Source organism: Macaca thibetana, chromosome 7 (assembly GCF_024542745.1).
Source record: "Macaca thibetana thibetana isolate TM-01 chromosome 7, ASM2454274v1, whole genome shotgun sequence".
NCBI lineage: Eukaryota > Metazoa > Chordata > Mammalia > Primates > Cercopithecidae > Macaca > Macaca thibetana.
The window spans coordinates 119,160,143-119,182,372 of record NC_065584.1 but is presented as its reverse complement, the minus strand read 5'-3'; the positions used below and the strand labels follow the sequence as shown (position 1 = coordinate 119,182,372).

Sequence of the window (22,230 nt, the reverse complement as noted above, 5' to 3'; positions counted from 1 at the left end):
GAACTGTAGAGCTCAGGCAAAACCTGGGTTTCTAAGGAAAAAAAAAGGTGCACAGAAGCCCTGGCCTCCCTAATTGGGGAGCCCACTCTCGCTGCCTCGTTAAAATTGCTGGATACCAGGGGACTGCCTTCTACAATGTGTTTACTGCACCCAGAGAAAAACATGTTTGAAAAAGGCATTGCAACTAGTAATTACCGCTTAAGATTCAACTAATCATGAAGGTATTTATGTTGACCATTATAATTAGGGCTTATTTATTTCCTACATAATTACGATGGTTGACGATGGCTCTGAGGAGTCATCTCTCTTATTTACCTGGCAGCAGACAAGGCTAAATCCTAGAGGTGTTTCTAGTCCTCAAAGGAAGGAAGCTAAGTGCATATGGTTGCTACATGCATACCTTATTTTATTGCACTTTGCAGACGCTGTGCTTAATACAAATTGAAGGTTTGTGGCAACCCTGCATCAAGCAAGTCTAGTGGTGTCATATTTCCAACAGCGTGTGCTCACTTCGTGTCTCTATGTTACATTTTGGAAATTTGAGTACTTATTTCAAGTGTTTTCATTATTAGCATATGTTATGGTGATCCGTGATCAATCATCTTCGATGTTACTATTACAATTGCTTGGGGCATCATGAACTGTGCCCACACATGCCCATACGTGAACGTAATCTATAAACGTGTGTGTTCTGACTGCTCCACTAACCAACCATTCCCTCATCTCTCTCCTTCTCTTTGGGCCTTCTATTCCCTGAGATACAAGAATATTGAAATTCGGTCAGTTAATAATCCTACAGTGGCCTTTAAGTGTTCAAGTGAAAGGATGAGTCATATATATCTCACTTTAAATCAAAAGCTAGAAATAATTAAGCTTAGTGAGGAAGGCATGTGGAAAGCTGAGACAGGCCAAAAGTAAGGCCTCTTGCTCCAAACAGCCAGGTTGTGAATGCAAAGGAAAAGTTCTTGGGGCCGGGCGCGGTGGCTCATGTCTGTAATCCTAGCACTTTGGGAGGCCAAGGTGGGCGGATCGCGAGGTCAGGAGATCGAGACCATCCTGGCTAAAACGGTGAAACCCCGTTTCTAATAAAAATACAAAAAATTAGCTGGGTGTGGTGGCAAGCGCCTGTAGTCCCAGCTACTCAGGAGGCTGAGGCAGGAGAATTGCTTGAACCCAGGAGGCGGAGGTTGCAGTGAGCCGAGATCGCACCACTGCACTCCAGCCTGGGCGAGAGAGTGAGACTCTGTCCAAAAAAAAAAAAGTTCTTGAAGGAAATTATAAGTGCTATTCCAGGGGACATACCAATGATAAGAGAGTAAAACAGCCTTATTGCTAACATGAAGCAACTTTTAGTGGTCTGGATAGAAGATCAAGCCACAACATTCTTTTCAGCCAAAACCTAATCTAGAGCAAGGCCCTAACTCTTTTCAATTCTATGAAGGCTAAGAGAGGCGAGAAAGCTGCAGAAGAAAAGTTAGAAGCCAGCAGAGGTTGTGGTTCATTACATTTAAGAAAAGAAACTATTTCCGTAACATAAAAGTGCAAGGTGAAGCAGCAAGTGTTGATGTAGAAGCTGCAGCACGTTATCCAGAAGATCTAGTGAAGATCATTGGTGAAGGAAGCTACACTAAACAACAGGTTTTAAATGTAGACAAAACAGCCTTCTATTGGAAAAAGATGCCATGTAGGACTTTTGTAGCTAGAGAGAAGTCAGTGCCTAGCATCAAAGCTTCAAAGGACAGGCTATCTTGTTAAGGTCTAATGTAGCTGGTAAGTTGAAACCAATGCTAATTTATCATTTCAACAATCCTAGGCCCATTACGAATTATGATAAATTTACTCTGCCTATGCTCTGTAAATGGAACAACAAAGCCTGGATGACCGAATATCAGTTTATAGCATGGTTTACTGAAAATTTCAAGCCCACTCTTGAGATTAGTACATCTACCACCACCACCAACAAAAAACAAATAAAACTAATTCCTCTCAAAATATTACTGCTTATTGACATGTGCATAGTCACTCAAGACCTCTGATAGAGATGCACAAGGAGACTAATGTTTTATGTCTGCTAACACAACATCCATTCTGTACCCCGTGAATCAAAGAATAACTTTGACTTTCAAGTCATACTATATAAGAGATACATTTCATAAGACAGTAGCTGTCTTAGAGACAGTGATTCCGCTGATGGATCTGGGCAAAGTAAATTGAAAACCTTTCTGCAACAGATTCATCATTCTAGATACCATTAAGAACATTCATGATTCATGGGAGGTGGTCAAAATTTCGTGAACAGGAGTTTAGGAAAAGTTGATCTCGACCCTCGTAAATGATTTCAAGGAGTTCAAGACTTCAGTGGAGAAATTAACTGCAGATGTGGTAGAAACAGAAGAGAACTAGAATTAGAAGTGGAGCCTAAAGATGCAACTGAATTGAAGCAATTACATGATACGATTTGAAAAGATGTGGAGTTGCTTCTTATGAATGAACAAAGAAAGTGGTTTCTTGAGATGGAATCGACTCCTGGTGAAGATGCTGTGAACACTGTTGAAATGACAACAAAGAATTTAGACTACGACACAAGCTTATTTGATAAAGTAGTGGTAGGGTTTGAGAGGGTTGACTTCAATTTTGAAAGAAGTTTTACTGTGGGTAAAATGCTATTAATATTGCATGTCATAGATAAATCTTTTGTGAAATGAAAAGTTAGATGCTGCACACATCGCTTTTGTTTTTGTTTGTTCATTTTTTGTTTTTGAGATGGAGTCTCACTCTGTCACCCAGGCTGGAGTGCAGTGGCATGATCTCGGCTCACTGCAACCTCCGCCTCCCAGATTCAAGTGATTCTCCTGCCTCAGCCTCCCAAGTGGATGGGATTACAGGCGTGTGCCTCCATGCCCGGCTAATTTTTGTATTTTTAGTAGAGACAGGGTTTCGCCATGTTGGCCAGGCTGGTTTCAAACTCCTGACCTCAGGTGATCCTCCCACCTCGACCTCCCAAAGTGCTGGGATTACAGGCATGAGCCACCATGCCTGACCTTTTGTCTTGTTTTTAAAAATTACCACCGCCATCCCAGCCTTTGGCAACCACCACCTTGATCGGTAAGCAGCCATCAACATTGAGGCAAGATCCTCTACCAGCAGAAAAGTTATGCCTGGCAGAAGGCTTGGATGATCATTAGCATTTTTAGCAATAAAGAATTTTGAATTAAGAAATATCCAATGGTTTTTAGACATAATGTTATTGCACACTTAATAGACTACAGTATAGTATAAATATAACGTTGTTGTTTTTGTTTGTTTGTTTTGTTTTTGAGACAGGGTGTCACTCTGTTGTCCAGGATGGAGTCCAGTGTCCAGGATGGCACGCTGCAGCCTCAAACTCTGGGTCTCAGTGATGCTCCCACCTCAGCCTCCTGAGTAGCTGGGAATATAGACACGCGCCACCATGCCCAGGTAATTTTTAAATTTTTTGTAGAGACAGGGTCCTCCCAGTGTTGCCCAAACTGGTCTCAAATTCCTGGGCTCAAGCAATTCTCCCGTCTTGGCCTCCTAAAGCACGGGGATTACAGGAGTGAGCCGCTGTGCCAAGCCTAAACATAACGTTTATATGCACCGGAAAACCAAACATTCATGTGACTCACTTTATTGCACTATTTACTTTATTGCAGTGCTCTGGACACACACGATCTCTGAGGTGTGCCTGAACTTGAGTATAACCAATCAGCAGTGTTAGTATTGTCGCTAGTTTTCTTGCATGCACTCTTGCCAACCTCCTCCAATGTATTCTAACTGTAATGCAAATAGATTGAACTTAAAGAAACCAGTACCATGACACTTCCCTCTTACACGCCTTCAAATGCTGCACATTACTTTTAGGGAAAATGCCAACATCGCTCTCCTAGCCTATATGGCCCTGCCTGTCTCTTCAGCCTTGTCTCAAACTTCTTTCTCCTTTGCTGTGAACCAGCCAGAGACACCTTGCAGTTCTCTGAATGTGCGACTCTTTCCTGCCACAGGACCTGTTTACTGCTGTTCCTCCTGCTCAGAAAGCTCTTCTTTCACCTCTTTCATCTGGCTTCCTTTTCCTTTAGATCTCAGCTGAAGATTCCCTCTCAGTCCCTAACCCTTTCCCTTAGATCTCAGCTGAAGATTCCCTCTCAGTCCCTAACCCTTTCCCAGAAAGTAGGTCAACCCCTCCCTGCCCCATTCCACACTCAGGGCTGCACATCTCAGAGCTATCTACAGAAGTTACTTACCACAGTTTTAAAATTACACTTTAGTATTTTAGATTACTTGGTTAATTAATGTTTGATTCAATCGTCTATGCCTCTCTTGCTCGATTCTAAACTCCATGAGGTCAGGGACCATGTTGTTTTGTTTACTGCTACATCTCCCTGGCACCTAGCAAGCAAAGAATAAATCTTCATTCAACAAATGAATGAATGAGAGGGCTAAGAATCTATATGTGCAAAGATTAAATATTAATGGGCTGGAAGAATTTGGTTGTAGCGATGCATGTATACACACAGTAGATATCCATGCACATCTATCCGTTTTTAAAATATGTACTCCAGAAAGGTAGAGGCATAAGAGAGAATGTGACTAGTTGATAGAGAGAGAATACCATGCTATTAACTCATTCATCCATTTTTTATCCATATTTGTTCATTCAAGTGTCACAAGAAGGAAAATTTGTTTTTATTTGAACAGCTGGCACTATAATTTTCCTTAGGAAGGGAATTGCTTTCGTTGCAACAATAACACAAAAGGCTGTGGAAAGTATTTGGGTTAAGAAGTGAGTCCCCTTCCCCCACACCATTCGCTATACCACCAAGCAATGAGAGATTAATACCAGTCTAGACATGTAGCTTTCTGATCATCTGACCTGTTGTAGAGACAAAGTTTAGCGAAATTAGAGAAAAAAGTGACTAGCTCAGCTCTTAGTGGATTCCTCCTGTATATCAGTTGTCACAACTTGGTCATTATTATGAACTATTCAACAGACATTTTAAAATAGAGGCCACTAACAAGTATCTGGCTCAGGAAATTCTATGCTTTTGATTGAAACATCTATTCTATAGGACCCCAGACAGCAGTACTGAAATTGTATTGTAAGCAACAACACATTTGATTTATACTCTTACCTTCATGGAAGACCATCCCACTTCTGCATAAAATAGAGAAATGTAATTGTTGACATCATGACAGAAACAGTGATGCTGGAGCACAAAATCCATTCTTCTTGTGCTCTGAATAAAAGATGTAATCGGATGCAATCATTTCATTAATACACACATGGCCCTGTAATGGGAATACAGAGGACCAGATGGCCAGGAGTAGACTGAGATGAAATGAGATGGGTGTTTGCAGTTTAGCAACTAACTACTTAGCCTGTATGGATTATATTAAGTACATACAGAGCCACATGAACACATTTTCAGAATGAAATTCTCACTTTGTGTCCAGAAGCACCATTCCCAGCATGGGGGAAAAGCCCTGTAAGGCTGTTATGCCTGAGTAGTGGGTAGCATATATTATTGCATTAGTGCTCAAACGTGACTGCATATTGAAATCACCTGGAGAGTTTTAAAAATATATATTAAAGCATAGATCTCACTTCCAGAAATGCTGAGTTAATTGGTCTGGGGTACAGCATAGGCCCTGGGATTTTTCAAAGCTCCCCATGTGATTCTATGGTGTAGTAAAGTTTAAGAATCATTGCATTTCTGTAATTTCTGTATTTCCACAAGTAGGAGCACTTTGTTGATCAATAAAAGAAGCAAGTGCTTGTGTGGTGTCATTTGGGAGGGCTCACAACACTACACCCTTGCCCGCAAATAGCTATTCTCTCCTTATGCATAGCGTTTGGAAAACGACCTAGGAAATTTCATTTCTTTGGATGAAGGCTTTGCAACTTAAATGAGGATAATTCTTCTGAGAAGGATAATACATTAAGTGGTTATCAGTTATTAACACTCTGGTGTGTGCTTGTTTATCGGATTATTTTCCTTTATGGTGGTGGAGTGACATGCAGGGACTGGGTGAAGCACAATGGTGGGAGGCTCTAAGGTCAATAGGATATAAATTCAAGGTGAGTTCCAGGAGAGATTTGACCAAGGCAGTCTATAGTCAAGGTGGAATGATGAGTGTATACCAAAAAAAGGACAGTTAGTGTGAGAATCTGAAAGTCAGAAATGACTGAACCAGATCACATGGGCAACTTGGAGTCCATGCTGGTGACAAACCCTTGGCTGAGCATGAGGTGAGTGATGAGTGGGTGGTAGCTCCTTTCCAGCCTCACCTCAGCTGTAGAAACGAGAGGCTCTCCACACTAGATTTGAATGTTGGTCCCTAAGAGTTGATCAGAAGGCAAGTAGTTGACAAGAACTAGAAAAATACAAAAACCTCTGTGCTAAGTAATGCCTGAGCCCCAGAGTCCCAGCAAAAACAGAAATTAGCTGAATTTCAGGAAGTCAAGATATCAGGCAACCAAGGGAGTCCACATACAATCAGGAGCACAAGAAGGAACCTTGAATGTAAGCTTCAGATCTTAGAGAAGGTTCCTTTGGGATGAATACCAATTCCGCATAATAATCTTGGTACCAGGATGGATCCAACTTTTAGCTCTTGTAGCACTACACTCTGATGTGGAAGAGCAGGAAGGGCACATGTGGGAAAAGAAATATATTCTCCCAGCTTAACAATTCTGTCAAGGGCAGGTGCTACCGATGTGCATTTCCCCTGCAATTTCCTCATCTCTTTCATACAGATTAGAAAGGCTCTCAGCAGGAAGCCCTGCTATATCCTTCCTTGCTGGGCCTCTGGCTGGACAGCAACAATGAGAGTGAAGGGAAGGGTGCCTAGACACCAGGCAGGCAGGCTCTTCTGCACTGTAGCTGAATGCTATTCATGGGAATAGCACTGACTTCAAAGAAATCTCTTTGTGTGGGTTTAATGAGCCCCCCTGGGAAGCTCCTGATGTGAATGGGAATCACGACTTGATATAAAAGTGAAAGATTATGTGTCAGCAGGGATGATTTGATTCTTAATGCAGTGTTAATTTATTTGCTGTGATTTCACACATCTGCTTTGGCCACAATACCATATTACATTAATCCCTGAGATATTATTACACATAGGTATATTCTGTATATACAAGGTAGTCAGGGAACGGGAGAATTTGTATATGTAATTGTTGAAAAAGGAGATATACTCTTTTATTCAACGAACTAGCAGGCAGAGGACTCTAGATTTCCCTACCATTTGGATACATAATCTCTTGGTTATAAGACATGATTTGGCATTTGGGTCCATGAGATGGCAAAATAATTTTGAAGACAGCAGATTCTGGAGAATCTTAGATCACAAAGCAAGCCACTACATTTAGGGCTACTTAAGATTGGTAGGTTGGACAGCTTTACTATCTTTGGAAACATTACTTCATAAATTTTGTCTGAACAGCAAAAACAAGTGTTTCCCTAAACATCTGAACTGAGGCTTATACATAGGGAAGGACACACGAAAGAAAAAAGAGAAAAACCATTCTGCAACAAAGAAAAATAGATTCCATCTGCCACTTATGTCCTTTTGAGTCTCCCAAGACAGGTTGGGGTTGCCCCTTAAGAAGACAATTTGATGGTTTCATTAGGAAACAGATGTATATAGGCCACTGGGGGAGATAAAGCTCAGTTAATCCTAGCTGTTTGTGAATGAAATGTAGGAGAGTTCAACACAGAGATCAATTCCAAATCAAATGCAGTCCCTCCCAAGCCACACAAATTTCAGGAGGCTACAGATGCTGGCGCTTCCCAGGGCAGAAGTATCCAGGACTGAGCTCAGCTCGCCGGGGTTGCCTCCCTGATGCTGCAGCCCAAGCCTTACCTGCTCAGCAGCACTCCCCGGGTTAGTTCAGCAGGTGTCTGGACTGCAGTAATGAGAGAAGAATGGAAGTGAGGGCAGGGGGCTGGTGGTTAGTAAGAAGGCTTTGTACTGAGGGGTCCAAGCTATCCTAAGTGTGTAGGAACTTTCACTTTGCAAAGGGAGCCCCTTTCTTCTCTGTGACTTGAATATTACTTGTGATTATGGAGGAGACCCAGGACACACTTCTCTTCAGGAAAAGTGCAGCTCTGCCAGGCGAAGGGGACTAGAGAGCCAGAATAGCTGACCTTCTCTTTCAACAAATGCTTGAGTTTAAAGACACTATGAAAAGAACCATGATATATGAGCATGCTCTCTGATCTCTAGGAATTTACGGTCCAGTAGAATAAAAGTCAGTAGATTAATGTTCATTCTTACAACATATACAAAGCTCCTATGAGGTTTCATTTACCAAACATATGAAGCTGCAAAGCTAAAAGGTTCACCTGGGAGTCTGTGGTTGAGAAGAGAATGAAATTTTGAGCACATATAAGGATAAGAGCAAATCCAGACACCCCATATAGTAAATGGAATCATTGTTAGTAGCTCTACATTCTCTCCTGTATTATAACATTCAACCACACCCTTTGCTCCATGCCTTTGCAGTTTTTCCCACTAGATGTGGAGAATATTTCCCCACTCTGTTAATGGAAAATACTCTTTGCTAAGACATAGATTTGCAAGGTCAACAACCTAGGTATTTTTTTCCTCTGAATGTTCGGAGGTGAGCATGTTCCCACTTTAATTCCCCTTTCCTTCTTCAAATTTCACATTTTTTTCATACTTTTAAATAATTTTGATCTTCTCTAGGATTCTGAATACCACATTCTTCATAGCTGTTCCTTTGCTACCCATATGATTTTAAGGAAGCGATCTAAACTTTGGGTCATTTTTAACATCTATGAAACAAGTGGATGATAGATTTCCTCGTCCCTAGGATTCATTCCTGCCCTAATAGTCATGGAACTAAAAGTTCTCAGGTTTTTATTGTTTTTGGAGCCATGGAGGAGAACCTGTTAATAATAAAGCTACCTCAATCTTGTTTCCACAGATTTCAATTTAGCAGAGTTGGTATGGGATTGCAGCATCTGTATTTTTAGTGAAGATCCCCAGACAGTCTGTTTTGCAGCAAAGTTTATTCTATGAGCATTCTATGAATTTCAGTGTTTTTCATCCAAAACTATTACTTTAATAAACAGAATGGTTTTAAATAAGAGGTAATGGAAAGAACTTTCCAGTTCCCTTAAATGGGCATTTTCAATCAGAGGGAAGTTGAGATAATCAGAATCTATCAAGATGATATAATGCCCTGAGGAAACAGAGATGCCTGGATCCACAGAGAACCATTTCACATTTAATGCACATTTAATGCACATTTGTTTTATCAGAACAAACTATTAATTGAAAATGGAGTTGACAGGACTTGAAGGAGGAAGTACAACGTAGTAAGTGTGAAATTTATGAGTGGTTATTGAAAATAAAAATAGTTATTTCCGAAGTGTGGTGGTGATCCTAAGATTTTTATTTAAAAGTAGCCTACACAGTCCAATAGATGAGTTTTAAAATATAGGTTCTATATATATGCGTCTTTGTGCATTTATACACCTATGTTGTTTACACATGTTTATATGTGGAATCTATATGGCATATTAAAGTATATTTCAAAATAATACACAAATGATCAACAATTCAGTCATAGCGTGGTGCTTGAAAGTTGCATTTTCTGCAGTCTATGTTCTTAGGATCATAATCTTTAACGGTTTGGGAAAGCCAACACATAAAATGACAATTTTCAGTTGTGCAGCCTATTTTAGGACATTTAAAGATGTTAAACAGATTTCCCTTTGGACTTACTCATTCACTCCTTGTCTAAGATCATTTACTATAAAAGAGTCTGCCAGACAAGGAGGGAATACAGGGACCTAGGGCCAAGGGGAGTAGAAGGGAAACCTGGGAAAACACACCAAGCTTGGGCTAGGGGATCACATTCCATCTGGAAGCTAACTGAACAATAGGATATCCATTCGTCCTCACCCTTGAACCTCCTCCGTGTTCAGAAGGAAACTAAGAAATGCCTGCCCTAGTCCTAATGTTTCATTTACACTTCATCCCTCTCTCCATTGTTAGTGGACACGTTTACTCCTTTGCAGTGAAAGGCTGCTTTCTTGGGGTAAGGGTGTCAACCCTAGCAGGGGATTTCAGTGATCTTTCTGGCGGCGAAGCTTACGCCATGTGTTTAAACACATTTTATGAAGAAGTACGCTGTGAGTGGACTCAGGGACATGCCCTGCACCTTTCTTCCCAGTCCCTGGGCCACCAGCTACCCAACCACCTCGGTTGTTCCAGAAGTGAAGGCTCACCGTGGTGTGGCTTATATAATACACATAGTGCTATGATCCCTGTGGATAATTAAAGCTAGGTCCCTTTATATGCCTAGGACAAGTTAACAACCCTTTCACGGTTGTGTTTTCAAAAGGATGACAACTACTTTCCCATTGTACTTTTGTACATTTACATCAAACACTCCCAACTACAGTATCTCCTAATAGGGACCCCTGGGCTAATTAGCAGCTTAGTGTGATTGTTTCAATTTTTCAGCGACCAATTAAGTAGTTGCTCTAGACAGAACTGACAACACAATGTGAATTTTAAAAACCGCGATCTGCTGGTTGAGGGGAGAAAGCCAAACCCAGTAAAGAAAGTGGGGGCAGGGCGAGGCTGTGAGTGGCTCTGTTTCTGCTAGCAGAATACTGGGTCTTAAATTCAGATTAAATCACAGCTTACCTGACGAGTATCCCTCGCCCTTCCCACTAGTAAAATAATAACAATAATTTAAAAAGAGCAGAGCATCTGGGTTACTGCAACGGGAAGCGAGACCTTTAACCATAGCCACCCTACTCGCTCATTGCGAGGCACCTGTTAGATGCGCTCTTGTACCCTGATCCCCATACAGAGAGACAGCTCCACACCTGCATTTACCCTTCAGCCTAAATGGATTCCCATCAAGCCTTTCCCACTTCAGTGTCGGATCCACAGAGGCACCGAACCGCAGCCACTCTCCAGAAGCACTCTCAGCCCCTCCGTCCCCTAAGGGAGATTTAAAAGTGGTCGCCCCCACTCGCCCTCCCTCAGCCAGCATCTCCATGTAGGGAAGGAATTTCAGTTGTCTCCCGAAGGCCAAAAGCGAAAAGGTGAGGGATGCACTGAGAGAAGAGAAGAGAAGATACCCAACTCACTCCCCTCCCCACTCACCCACGCGTCCGCTCCCGGCTCCCCCCTCCGCCTGCTTGGGTCTGGCGGTCAGGTGAGGTTACCTGGGCTCCCCGAGAAGCCCCGAGGGGCGCTGCAGTCCTTTTTCGAAATCGCCCCGCTCCCCGCCGGGCCCCCAGGACTCTTGTCCCTCTCCCCCCCGCGCGCGTCCCCGGCCCCTCGGGCTCCGACGCGCAGCGACAGCCGCACAGCGCGCTCTGCTCCCCTCCGCCGACCTGGCGTGACGCAGGCGGAGACTACTTAAGGGCGGATTAGAGGCGGCGGCCGCGGATCCCCGAGCCCGGCATTCGGCTCCGCGCGCTCAGCCCCGGCCTCGCAGGCTGCCGCGCCGGAGCGCCAGGTGCCCGCCGAAGTAGCAGGAACAGAGCCGGTGCCCAGACCCTCCCCCGGCCCCCAACCTGCGGCAGAGAGCGGCGCCGAGACCCCTCCTGGGCGGGCGAGCGCTCAAAGACCTGCAGGCTGCCACCCCGCCCCTCGTCCCGGCGTCCGCGGGATCCAGACCCGAACCCCGGACGGCGCCCGAGGTTCGTGCTCTCTCTCTGGACCGCGCCAACTGCCCCATCGGTCCGGACGCGTTTGGATTTCTTTCCCCATTTCTTCTGTTTTAAGTACAATAATAGGAAAGGGGGATTCGAGGATTTTTTAAAAAAAATGCTTCTTTAATTGGGAGGCAATTCACTCCCATTCTGGAGGTGCGGCCCGGGGAGGGGCCAGGAGCAGGAACGTGCCCGGTGCTGCCCAGCCTTTGTCTGCTGCCTCCGGATGCACAGCGATGGGGGAATGGACCATCTTGGAGAGGCTGCTGGAAGCCGCGGTGCAGCAGCACTCCACTATGATCGGGAGGTAAGGGCGACAAGCCGGCAGTCAGCGGGCCCCGTCGGGCGGCCCCGGGAGTCCCTTCTCACACCCGGACCGAATCCCCCGCTCCAACCCCCAGCCCCGTCCTCTGCCTCCTCCCCATCGTCCTAAGTCAAGGCTCCGGTGTTCCTGGCGATGAGGGATTACCCGACGCCCCGCGATGCCCCCCTCCTCTAGCTACTCCTGACCAACTGCCCATCCCTTCCCCATCAAGCACCACTGGGGCTTCACTCTTCCCACATCAGAAAAGAAGCCGCTGGCTCAGTCTTGGTCCCTCCACTCTCCAGAGTCAGAGCCAATCTCCATCCGGTTCCCTAAATAGAATCTACAAAGAAGGCAGGATTGCATTTGGACAGAGAAGGGCAAATGGGGAGATGGATTTGCTCTTCAGAGCAGATGCCTCTTTTCTCAACAAATAATTACTAAACTAAACTTATTTGGCCGTGTAAACTTACCGAGCCTACACACCCAATTGCCATTTTTGTGTCTGTATATCTATGTCTCTAGAGTTCAATATATATAAATATATATTCATAGCCATCTGCTTATATAAAGCATTAAATTTAATATTCATGTTGAGAATAAACTAAATATACCCATGGAGTAGTTACATGTAACACACCCTGTGTGTAGACCTTGAAGCACGCACCGTCTGTAAAGGTATTCTGTGTGCATTTGCCATATCCAGAGTGAAGGTGTGTTTTGTGTTTCTATACATTCTATATAGAGAGATGAAATCTATCTGTTCCAAGTAGACTATGTCCAGTGTATGATGTTGTGTGTACCTGGGATCTCTATAATATGAAATGTTCCCAGCTTACCAGCACTCAGCAGAAAAGGAAGAGACAAAAAGCTTTCCCAGATTCCCAGTTCAGTACCAGCCGGGGATGGACAGCTCCCCAGTCAAACGACTGGAAAACATCAGCAAAGGGAAGGGAGGAGCAGGGGTTTCCTGTCAGTGACGCAGCCCGTGAGAACCTCTCTCCCTCCCTCTTCCTCTGCTCAGGATCCTGTTGACTGTGGTGGTGATCTTCCGGATCCTCATTGTGGCCATTGTGGGGGAGACGGTGTACGATGATGAGCAGACCATGTTTGTGTGCAACACCCTGCAACCCGGCTGTAACCAGGCCTGCTACGACCGCGCCTTCCCCATCTCCCACATACGTTACTGGGTCTTCCAGATCATAATGGTGTGTACCCCCAGTCTTTGCTTCATCACCTACTCTGTGCATCAGTCCGCCAAGCAGCGAGAACGCCGCTACTCTACTGTCTTCCTAGCCCTGGACAGAGACCCCCCTGAGTCCATAGGAGGTCCTGGAGGAACTGGGGGTGGGGGCAGTGGTGGGGGCAAACGAGAAGATAAGAAGTTGCAAAATGCTATTGTCAATGGGGTGCTGCAGAACACAGAGAACACCAGTAAGGAGACAGAGCCAGATTGTTTAGAGGTTAAGGAGCTGACTCCACACCCATCAGGGCTACGCACTGCATCAAAATCCAAGCTCAGAAGGCAGGAAGGCATCTCCCGCTTCTACATCATCCAAGTGGTGTTCCGAAATGCCCTGGAAATTGGGTTCCTGGTAGGCCAATATTTTCTCTATGGATTTAGTGTCCCAGGGCTGTATGAGTGTAACCGCTACCCCTGCATCAAGGAGGTAGAATGTTATGTGTCCCGGCCAACTGAGAAGACTGTCTTCCTAGTGTTCATGTTTGCTGTAAGTGGCATCTGTGTTGTGCTCAACCTGGCCGAACTCAACCACCTGGGATGGCGCAAGATCAAGCTGGCTGTGCGAGGGGCTCAGGCCAAGAGAAAGTCAATCTATGAGATTCGTAACAAGGACCTGCCCAGGGTCAGTGTTCCCAATTTTGGCAGGACTCAGTCCAGTGACTCTGCCTATGTGTGAGAGGGAAGGTTTCACAAAGGTCTGGGGGATGGCAAGAGCCCCAAGGCAGATGACTGCTCAGAGGTGGCTGTGTCCACCCTCATTTATGTGACTCTCACCATTAAGATGTAGGATAAGACTGGATAAAAGAAGATTTTGCATCAATGGGAGAAGAGGAAAAGTGGAACCATTTTCACATATCACCTAATTGGTTCCACAGAGACAACTGGGTCGAGTGATGAAATGGATGAATTGGACTTCTTTGGGCCCTTTCTGTTCATGGCCCAAGCCTAATCCTGATAACACTGAACTTGCACAGCTACCAAGTAGGACTTAGCCCTGCTGAGCTCTTTATTCTGGTGAATGATGTGAGTTGAGTACTTCATTGATATAAAATTTGTGACCCATCTCAACACGTCCTTTTATCCTGAGCCATGGGACAAACATCCTTGAGGCACCCTTCATGTATCTCCCCCACCAGCATGCCCCTTTCCCTCAATCCAGAATAGCATGCCAGCTGTTTTTTTCAGAATCTGGCCTTACATTAGACCTAATATTGTTTATTTGCAAACTTAGAGGGAATTACATGGGGTGCTTACTGGAGAATGGCCATGGCAGAGGTTTTCATTAGAGCCCCATCTCACTGGCCCTTAGTCATGATGAAAACCTTAGGAATGTCTCAATCTTTCCAATTTTCTAACTCAAACTGCACTGGTGCTGTTTATTAGGGATGGGGGATGGGGGATGGGGGATGGGGGATGGGTGGGAGGGAGGGAACTGCAACATGCAACTACAACACTTTTGTGAGATTGTTGTTGCACTGTTAGGCACACGGTTACGAGCTTCAGGTTATTTCTGCCTTTCAGCTTGTGGGCTTTGGTTAAGATTAAAAAGATTTTTTTTGGCTAATATCAAGGGTGTCTACCTGAGCCACAGCATTTGTAACTGGTGTATCTCACTCATTTTCTTACATAGTTTTGTTGTGCAACACAGCTGCACGGTCATTTTGCCATGATTTGAATTTACCTGTGTGCTTACACCAGAGACCTTAATCATCCCATGTCAATCCTGATTTATTGTTTTTTCAGTTATTTTTTGAAACACACACACACATACACATACACATACAAAATTACTGGCTTAAAAGACCTGGAACTAAACACTATTGGCTAACATGTGTTTACGGTGACTTATTTGAGACATATACCAAAGGTTCAAAAACCTATTGCTTTGGACTGTGAATATGTTTCCTTCTTTTTGCTCTTATTTAAGTGCCATACTGTATCTTTCATATCCACTGTATATTTAGTTAAAATATTGGCCAAGAGAAATATCTGGGTAATGTGCTTTTATGAAGCCCTTTGTTCCCTTTGAATTATCATTATCATTTTTGATTTAGATATGGACATGGTGTAACACACAACTAAGGATTTGTTTAAAATAAAATTCTTGCCTTTTTTTGTAAAATAGGAAGAGTCTGCACTTTTTGATTGGAGTATATTTATTTAAATGCACGATCAAAAATGTTTTAACAGGAAAACATTGGGGGTAGGAAGTAAGTGATGGTTGAATATTTGAGGAATGACCAATAAAATTCAATCAGCCACTAACAGATGAAGAGAGACTTTTCATGAATATTTTCTTCCAAATCAATGTTTTATGAATGTTCATAAGGGAGTGGTGAGATATTCAAATAGTATTATTAATAACTCCGTTCCATTTCAGCTCAGAACTTTCCCTGCTTGTCTATTTCTTATAACACAAATGTCAATACTACATCATATTAGCCCATTCCAAGAGTGGAATTTGTTTTTCTTTCCACCACATTTTTTTTTTTCCTGACATGGATTAATTGTTACACTTGGCAGGCATGCTATTCTCTCCATGATCTCTTCAGGGTCTGAGTCTGATGCTTAACACAATGCTAAGCCGGTAGTCAAGCAGATCTCTCTAGACCAGTGCTGCCAGTAGAACTTTCTGTAATGAAGGGGATTTGTTTTCATGAGGCCCAGTGTGGCAACAACTAGCCACATGTGACTACTGAGCTCTTAAAACATGGCTAGTGCAAATCAAGAACAGAATTTCTAATTTTGTTTGATTAAATAGCCATGTATGGTTAGTTGCTATTCTATTATACAGCACATTTCTCAGTGGGTTCTTCAAAGGAGATTGATCATTTATTTACATGTCATAAGACATTACTTTTTAGCCACAACATTTTACTCTCATTTTTGGTATTTTCTGCCTACATGTGGTCCCATTATTTCAGCAGGCTAGTGTTCTTTCTCAGTTCTTCACTTGATCTTAGCCAAAAGGCCGAGAAGCGATCTTTCTCAATTCTTTAGTGCTACTCACCTTCTAACTCCAATGAGCACTTGGCTTGAACATTGTGAAGCAACGTGGGGTTTCCTGGACGATTGCTTTTCAAACACGATTGTTGCGTCTCAACTATGGCAGCACAGATGCCAACTTTAGAATGAAAATATGTTCATTTAAATCTATAGGTTTCTATCTGCAGTATAAATAAGCAGTTGAAGATGATTATCCTTGAGTAAAGAAACAGATCCTCCTCCGTTTTGTGTTTGGTAAGCTAAAAATGTTTTAAGACATCTCCCAGAGATGGAGGAAGAGTGTTGCTTGAGAGCTCTTAGCATATGCTTGGGTGTGAAAGAAATAGGAATCTGTGTGGAAAACAAGGTCTGTTGTATTTATGCCTTGATGTAGGATTAGAAGAACCGTAGTGTTTCCTGGTAGAAATGCATCCCATATCGGTGGGGTTGATCTATTTCAGTTCTGTGATGTTTCCCAACACCTACAAATGGCAAAATTATTAATTCACTTGTCAGCAATGGAGAAGAAAACACTTTCAGAGTATAGAGTCTTCCCTCAGAATGACCATTGGTGTCGGTCTTTTGCTTTCTATGTAATAAAGAAAATACACTGACGATTTTACGGTTCACATAGCTACGCAATAGGTGTAACCTTAATTTGTGTTTTGTGAGAGAACATCACTGATACAGCCTCTTAAATTTAAGAGACCTTTGGTGAACTGAAGGCCCTCTTGGCCTGTGCACAGCTGTCTGTGAGCGCATATGTGTGCATGTGTGTGTGTGTGTACACTGGTTAAGTAGTGGGTGGCAGTGCATCAAATTGGTTTAAAAGTTTGGAGAATAGCCTGGAGAAACTGAAGTTGCTTAACCTGAGGAAAGAAAAGCTGAAAGGGTGGAATTTGTAATTTGTAAGTGCTTAAATAGTTAAGGGTAAAAAATATGAGGGATAGTTGTACTATCTGTGACCTCTGTGGACAGAGAAAAATGACTGGACTTAAAATCTAGGTGGGAGTGGTTTTAAAAGCACTAGAAAGAACATTGTTACCTTTTCACCTCTCTCTCTCTCTCTCTCTAACTGTTTTTCTCTGCAGGGAATACCTGCCCGTCTACCTCCTTTCACTGGACGCACCCATTAAAAATCAGTTTGGCTGTCCCCTCACCAAGGAACCTATTCTAACCCTCCTCCAGTCTGGCTTAGTGCTCTTGCTCTGAGTCCTCACAAAAGTCACTTTGCTGGTAACTTGCTGTGTGGAGATGAGAATTCTAGATCAGGGCATGGTTCCTTGAGGACAGAAACTATGCTTTACCCATTGTAACCATATACAACATTTATTGTCACCGTCTCAGTGTTTCATCTGAGAATGGTCTTATAGACTCAGAATGTATGAAAGCTAAACACATCCTGTGAAGACATCAAGGAAAACCTTTTATAGTACAGTTGAAGAAACCAAAAGATCTAAACTCAAGACAGTGGGTTTTTAAAAAAGTGGTGTAAGCATTCATCTTGGAGGGTTGGAAGACTTTATTTGGAGGGAACTTAGAAAACATTATTTACATTGGTTTTGTTTTCTTCACATTTTATTAAGTGTATCAGTTCACTAAAGCTGGTGCCATAACAGAATACCACAGATTGGCTGGCTTGAACAGAAATTTATTTTCTCACTGTTCTGGAGGTTGGAAGTCCAAAACCAAGGTACTGACAAGTTTCATTTCTTCTGAGGCCTCTCTCATTGGCTTGCAGATGATCGTCTTCTCACAATGTCTTCACATGGTTGTTCCTTTATGCATCTGTAGCCGTGGTGTCACCTGGTGTGTCCAAATTTTCTCTTCTTATGAGGACACCAGTCAGATTGAATTAGAGCTTCATTTTAACTTAATCACCTCTTTAGAGGCCCTGTCTCCAAATAAAGGCACGTACTGGGCGTTAGGATTATCAGTATATGAATTTTTGGTGTGTGTGTTGGGGGGGTTGGCACCACTCAGCCCATAACACAAAGTTTCACATCTTTAGGTACCCTTATGGTTGGGAGGATTACATGATTTCTTGTTCAAAACTGGATACCTTTGAGGATGAAAGGGTCAGAGTAGCCAACTGGATGGAACGCCAGAACAATGGGTAGAAATTTGGTCTGTCCTGGGCAAACCCAATTGTACGGATACCTTACTTAAGATAATAACCAAATATTGAGCTCCTGCTGCAGGGCCTGGAACCTTGGAAACACAGGGATAATAACACTTAAGTCTCAGTTTTTGAGAAGGGCTATGAAAAAGCAACTTCTCAGAAAAAAAGAGCAACATTTATGTCAATGAGTAGTGGAAAAATAGTACAGTAAAAACACTGATGCCCCTGCCCCACTCCAGACCTCCTATCTTAGAATCTCTGATGCCGTATGCTGGGCATCAGTATTTTTAATTTTCACACTCATAAGGTTGAGATCAACTGAGTCAGAGCAATAGCACAAGATTAAGAGAATCTCGTATTTGGTGGATAAATTATGACAGAAGGAAAAGGGAAGTGGGAGGTTCACACGGCAGAGCTGCGCTTGTTTAAATCATTAGTGATGAGAATATTAGTGATGAGAAGCTGTGGATGGAAGCCTAACCACAATTTTCAGGGCTTGAGCTGTGAGACCAGTGGCCATGGATGCGACTTTCACGGTGGCAAGACGGGCTGGCCACGGGTAGAATCTGGAGTGGACAGAGGAGGAAGCACTAAGACAGAGGTTGAAAAGAGCCAGTTAGCAAACCGGAGTTGTAGGGCAGTGTCGTAAAGGTAAGGGAGGTGGAATCTCCAGGAAGAAGATGTGGTATTAGTATTCAATTTTACCACGTCTTTAACCAGATGAAAGAGCAAAATAGAGGCTAGGTAAAGGACTCAAACACATCCAACTAGATTTGTGAGTGGTCTGTGAGAAAATGGAGAGAGGGAGCACAGGCTATCCTTTGCCTTAGATACTTCCAGACCTCCTGTAGGTTGGATGGAAACAATAAGGGCAGGCAAAGGGTAAATTATCAATCCCATTGCAGCCAATGCTCTGACAGCCCACCAGGCACAGCGAGCCAGATGTGGGGAGTCAGCTTCGTGACTACCCAGCAGTTTATGTTCATTTAGTGGTTACCCCCCAGATGGAGTGTGTATTGGCTAAGACAGACCTGGCTGAACTGAACCTAAATGAGTAGTTAAGGCTAAAATGTACACAGTGGCTCTTGTCAGCTTTGGGTAACGAGGGCTGTAGGTAAGGACAGTGAATAAATGCAGAGGCCTCTGAGAGGACAGTGGAGCTGAAAGTCAACACATGAGTTACTGATGTGACTCAGATCCACTGTTCACCCCCGCCAGTGTTCTGAGTGTCTGGTAGCTGTGGCCAATGAGGTGGTGAGAAATGGACCAGTTCTTCCTGACTCCAAAGGGGAGGGATGTTTTCTCAAACATGTTTATCTAACTTAATACATAAAGCATCTATCATCTGTAAATATACTTCCACTTCCCCAACTTTCAACTCCTTTTCTTAAAAGGTCTAAATCTCCAAAAATACCAAGCAATAGAAAGTCCTTCAATCCAGTGGTTTCCTGAGCACCGACGGTGTGCAAGGCTCTGTAATAGGTATTACAGGAAATATACAGACAGATATGATGCCCTCCCTACTCCCACCAGGCCTGCAGCCAACCTGAGAAGAATAAGACAACCCTAGAAGGCAGAATGGGATCTCTGCCTTAGTCAATGCTCAAAGGATTCTGAGTTCCAAGAGGGGAAACATCACATCTGCTGTGTGTACATGTGAGCTGGGGAGGTGGAAGGATAGTAAAGCTTTTTATCAATAAAGCATGGAAAGACTTTTCCATGGAAAAGCATGGAAAGACCAACAAAGTTTTTCTTTACTTTTCGATATATGTGTATATATATTTTGTTTGTTTGTTTGCCAAGGGGGTGAAACAATTCTGAGACTCATCACTCAGCCCAGACACCACTCCATGGATGGCCAGTGCTATCTGCCATTTGTGGGGCCAGTACCTGTGCCATCCCATCACATTGCAGTGGACAGTGGCTGGGTATCCTGGACCTTGCCTTGTGGACAGCCTGGGCTGACCTGGGAGCGGATGTTGTGAGCCAGTTAGTTCTCTGAGCAGATCAGCAGAAGCTGGGTAGACTCCTGGAAGCTGTGACCTAGTTGTGATTTTCTGAATATGAAAAGTCTGGGTGTTGATCAGGGTCTGCAACAGGAGCCACTTCATCTTGAACCTGACTGAGACACGGAGTCCTAGATTAGATTCAGAACAGATAGATATGGTAGAGTAGGTTGGAGAAGCTACCCAAAAAATGTGAGCTGTGCTAAAAGGAGCCGAGCCAACACTCCTGGGCCCATGAGGGATGCTGGAGAGATGTGAGCGTATTTCATGGAACTGAGAATCTGCAATGTTTGGAAACAATGATGATCCCAGGTTGGTATCAAAAAACTTCACCAAGAAGGTGGTATTGAGGTGGGTCCCCCCAAAGAAGAGAGAAGTGGGTAGGAAACAACAAAAACATTCACCTCCAGCTGAGAACTGGGGAAGCTTGTTTTGTCTGGAGCTCACAGAGAGAAGTCATGGGAGGTGAGTTTGGATAATGGACTGTGCTGCACATCAGGCAAAGGAAGCTGAGCTGAATTGCGTAGACAATGTGAAGACATGCCTCTCAACAAAGCCTTTTTTTTTTTTTTTTTGAACAGTATCTTGCGGTGTTGCCCAGGCTGGAGTGCAATAGCATGACTGTGGCTCTCTGCAACCTCAAACTCCTGGGCTGAAGCAATCTCCCACACTTCAGCTTCTAGGGTAGCTGGGACTGCCAGCATGCACGACCATGCCTGGCTCCAACAAACCCTCTTAAATACCATTTATTTGAGCACTGCCATGTCCCCAGGCTTCAGCCACACTGTCCCTGTCTAACTATGCAGAGGTTCATTGGGCCCGTTTCAGGATCAGCTTTGATGTGGAAAAGACATTACAATCTCAAAAGTTAGGGATTGGAGCAAATATGCAGGGTGATGGTTGGGGATTCGGCAGCATGGCCCCATTAACATTAGTGGGAGTTAGTCTGCTAAATCCTAGACACTGAACAGAATCCTCATGTTTATTCACGGTGACCTTTCTGCTGTAAATTGATACAATATTTGAGAATCACTTAGAACCGATTAAGCTTTGTAGCATCTCCCTTTCCTAAAAGGGAAATCTTTCTGAAAACTGCTGCTGTGTGCCCTGAAATGTTTGTATTTATGGGCAACTCTGGCAGCAGGAACATATGGATGCCTAAATATAGAGTTTTGATAGCTCTGAGACAGTTGATCTGGGGAGTTTTATCTGCTGTACCTGTCTCCAGGTGGGGACCAAGCTTTTTACAAATGATAGTTTTCTTCAACGAACTTCTTCCTTTTTGTACAATTTTATGTTATCTTTCCATGTTTATTTTCTGAAAGATAATTTAAAAAAGAAATATCTGAAGCCTTTTTATATGAAATCTAAAGATTCTATTCATAATTTCAAAAACAGCCAAGTATGTGCTAAATATTTACCATGTTCCAGATCTCATGCTTTACATGAATTACCTCACTCAACCCTACACATAACCCTGGAAAGAGTGTTAATTGCTATTATAGGAATTTTTTTTTCAGATGAGGAGAACAAAATATCTAGATGTGATATCAACTTGACAGGTATATGTTGTGAACCGGTCCATTTCTCACAACCTCATTGGCCACAGCCACCAGACACTTGACAGATTCCAGCCCATGCAGTGTGATGTTGAAGCCAAGTTAAACACTTCATGATATTGCCTTCGGGAAGCTGCTAGATGAGGTCTCAGGAGACCTGGAATACTGGTCTGCTACCTCTCTCTCAGGACAGCCTTCATAGGAACTTTTCCCCTCCCACTTTGCCCCACCAAAGGTTCTCTTCTTGTGTGTCTTTGCAGGGCATGAGATAGTGAGGTTTTC

At 43.5% G+C, this 22,230-nt stretch overlaps 1 protein-coding gene across 1 annotated transcript; it reads left to right on the top strand.

The window, feature by feature from the left end:
• Nucleotides 1-11,459: 11,459 nt before the first annotated feature.
• Nucleotides 11,460-15,536, top strand: GJD2 (gap junction protein delta 2). Its single transcript, XM_050797559.1, has 2 exons — nt 11,460-12,036; nt 13,058-15,536. Exons 1-2 carry the CDS (start codon nt 11,966-11,968, stop codon nt 13,950-13,952), a joined length of 966 nt encoding a protein of 321 aa, XP_050653516.1. The 5' UTR covers nt 11,460-11,965; the 3' UTR covers nt 13,953-15,536.
• The last annotated feature ends 6,694 nt before the right edge of the window (nt 15,537-22,230 follow it).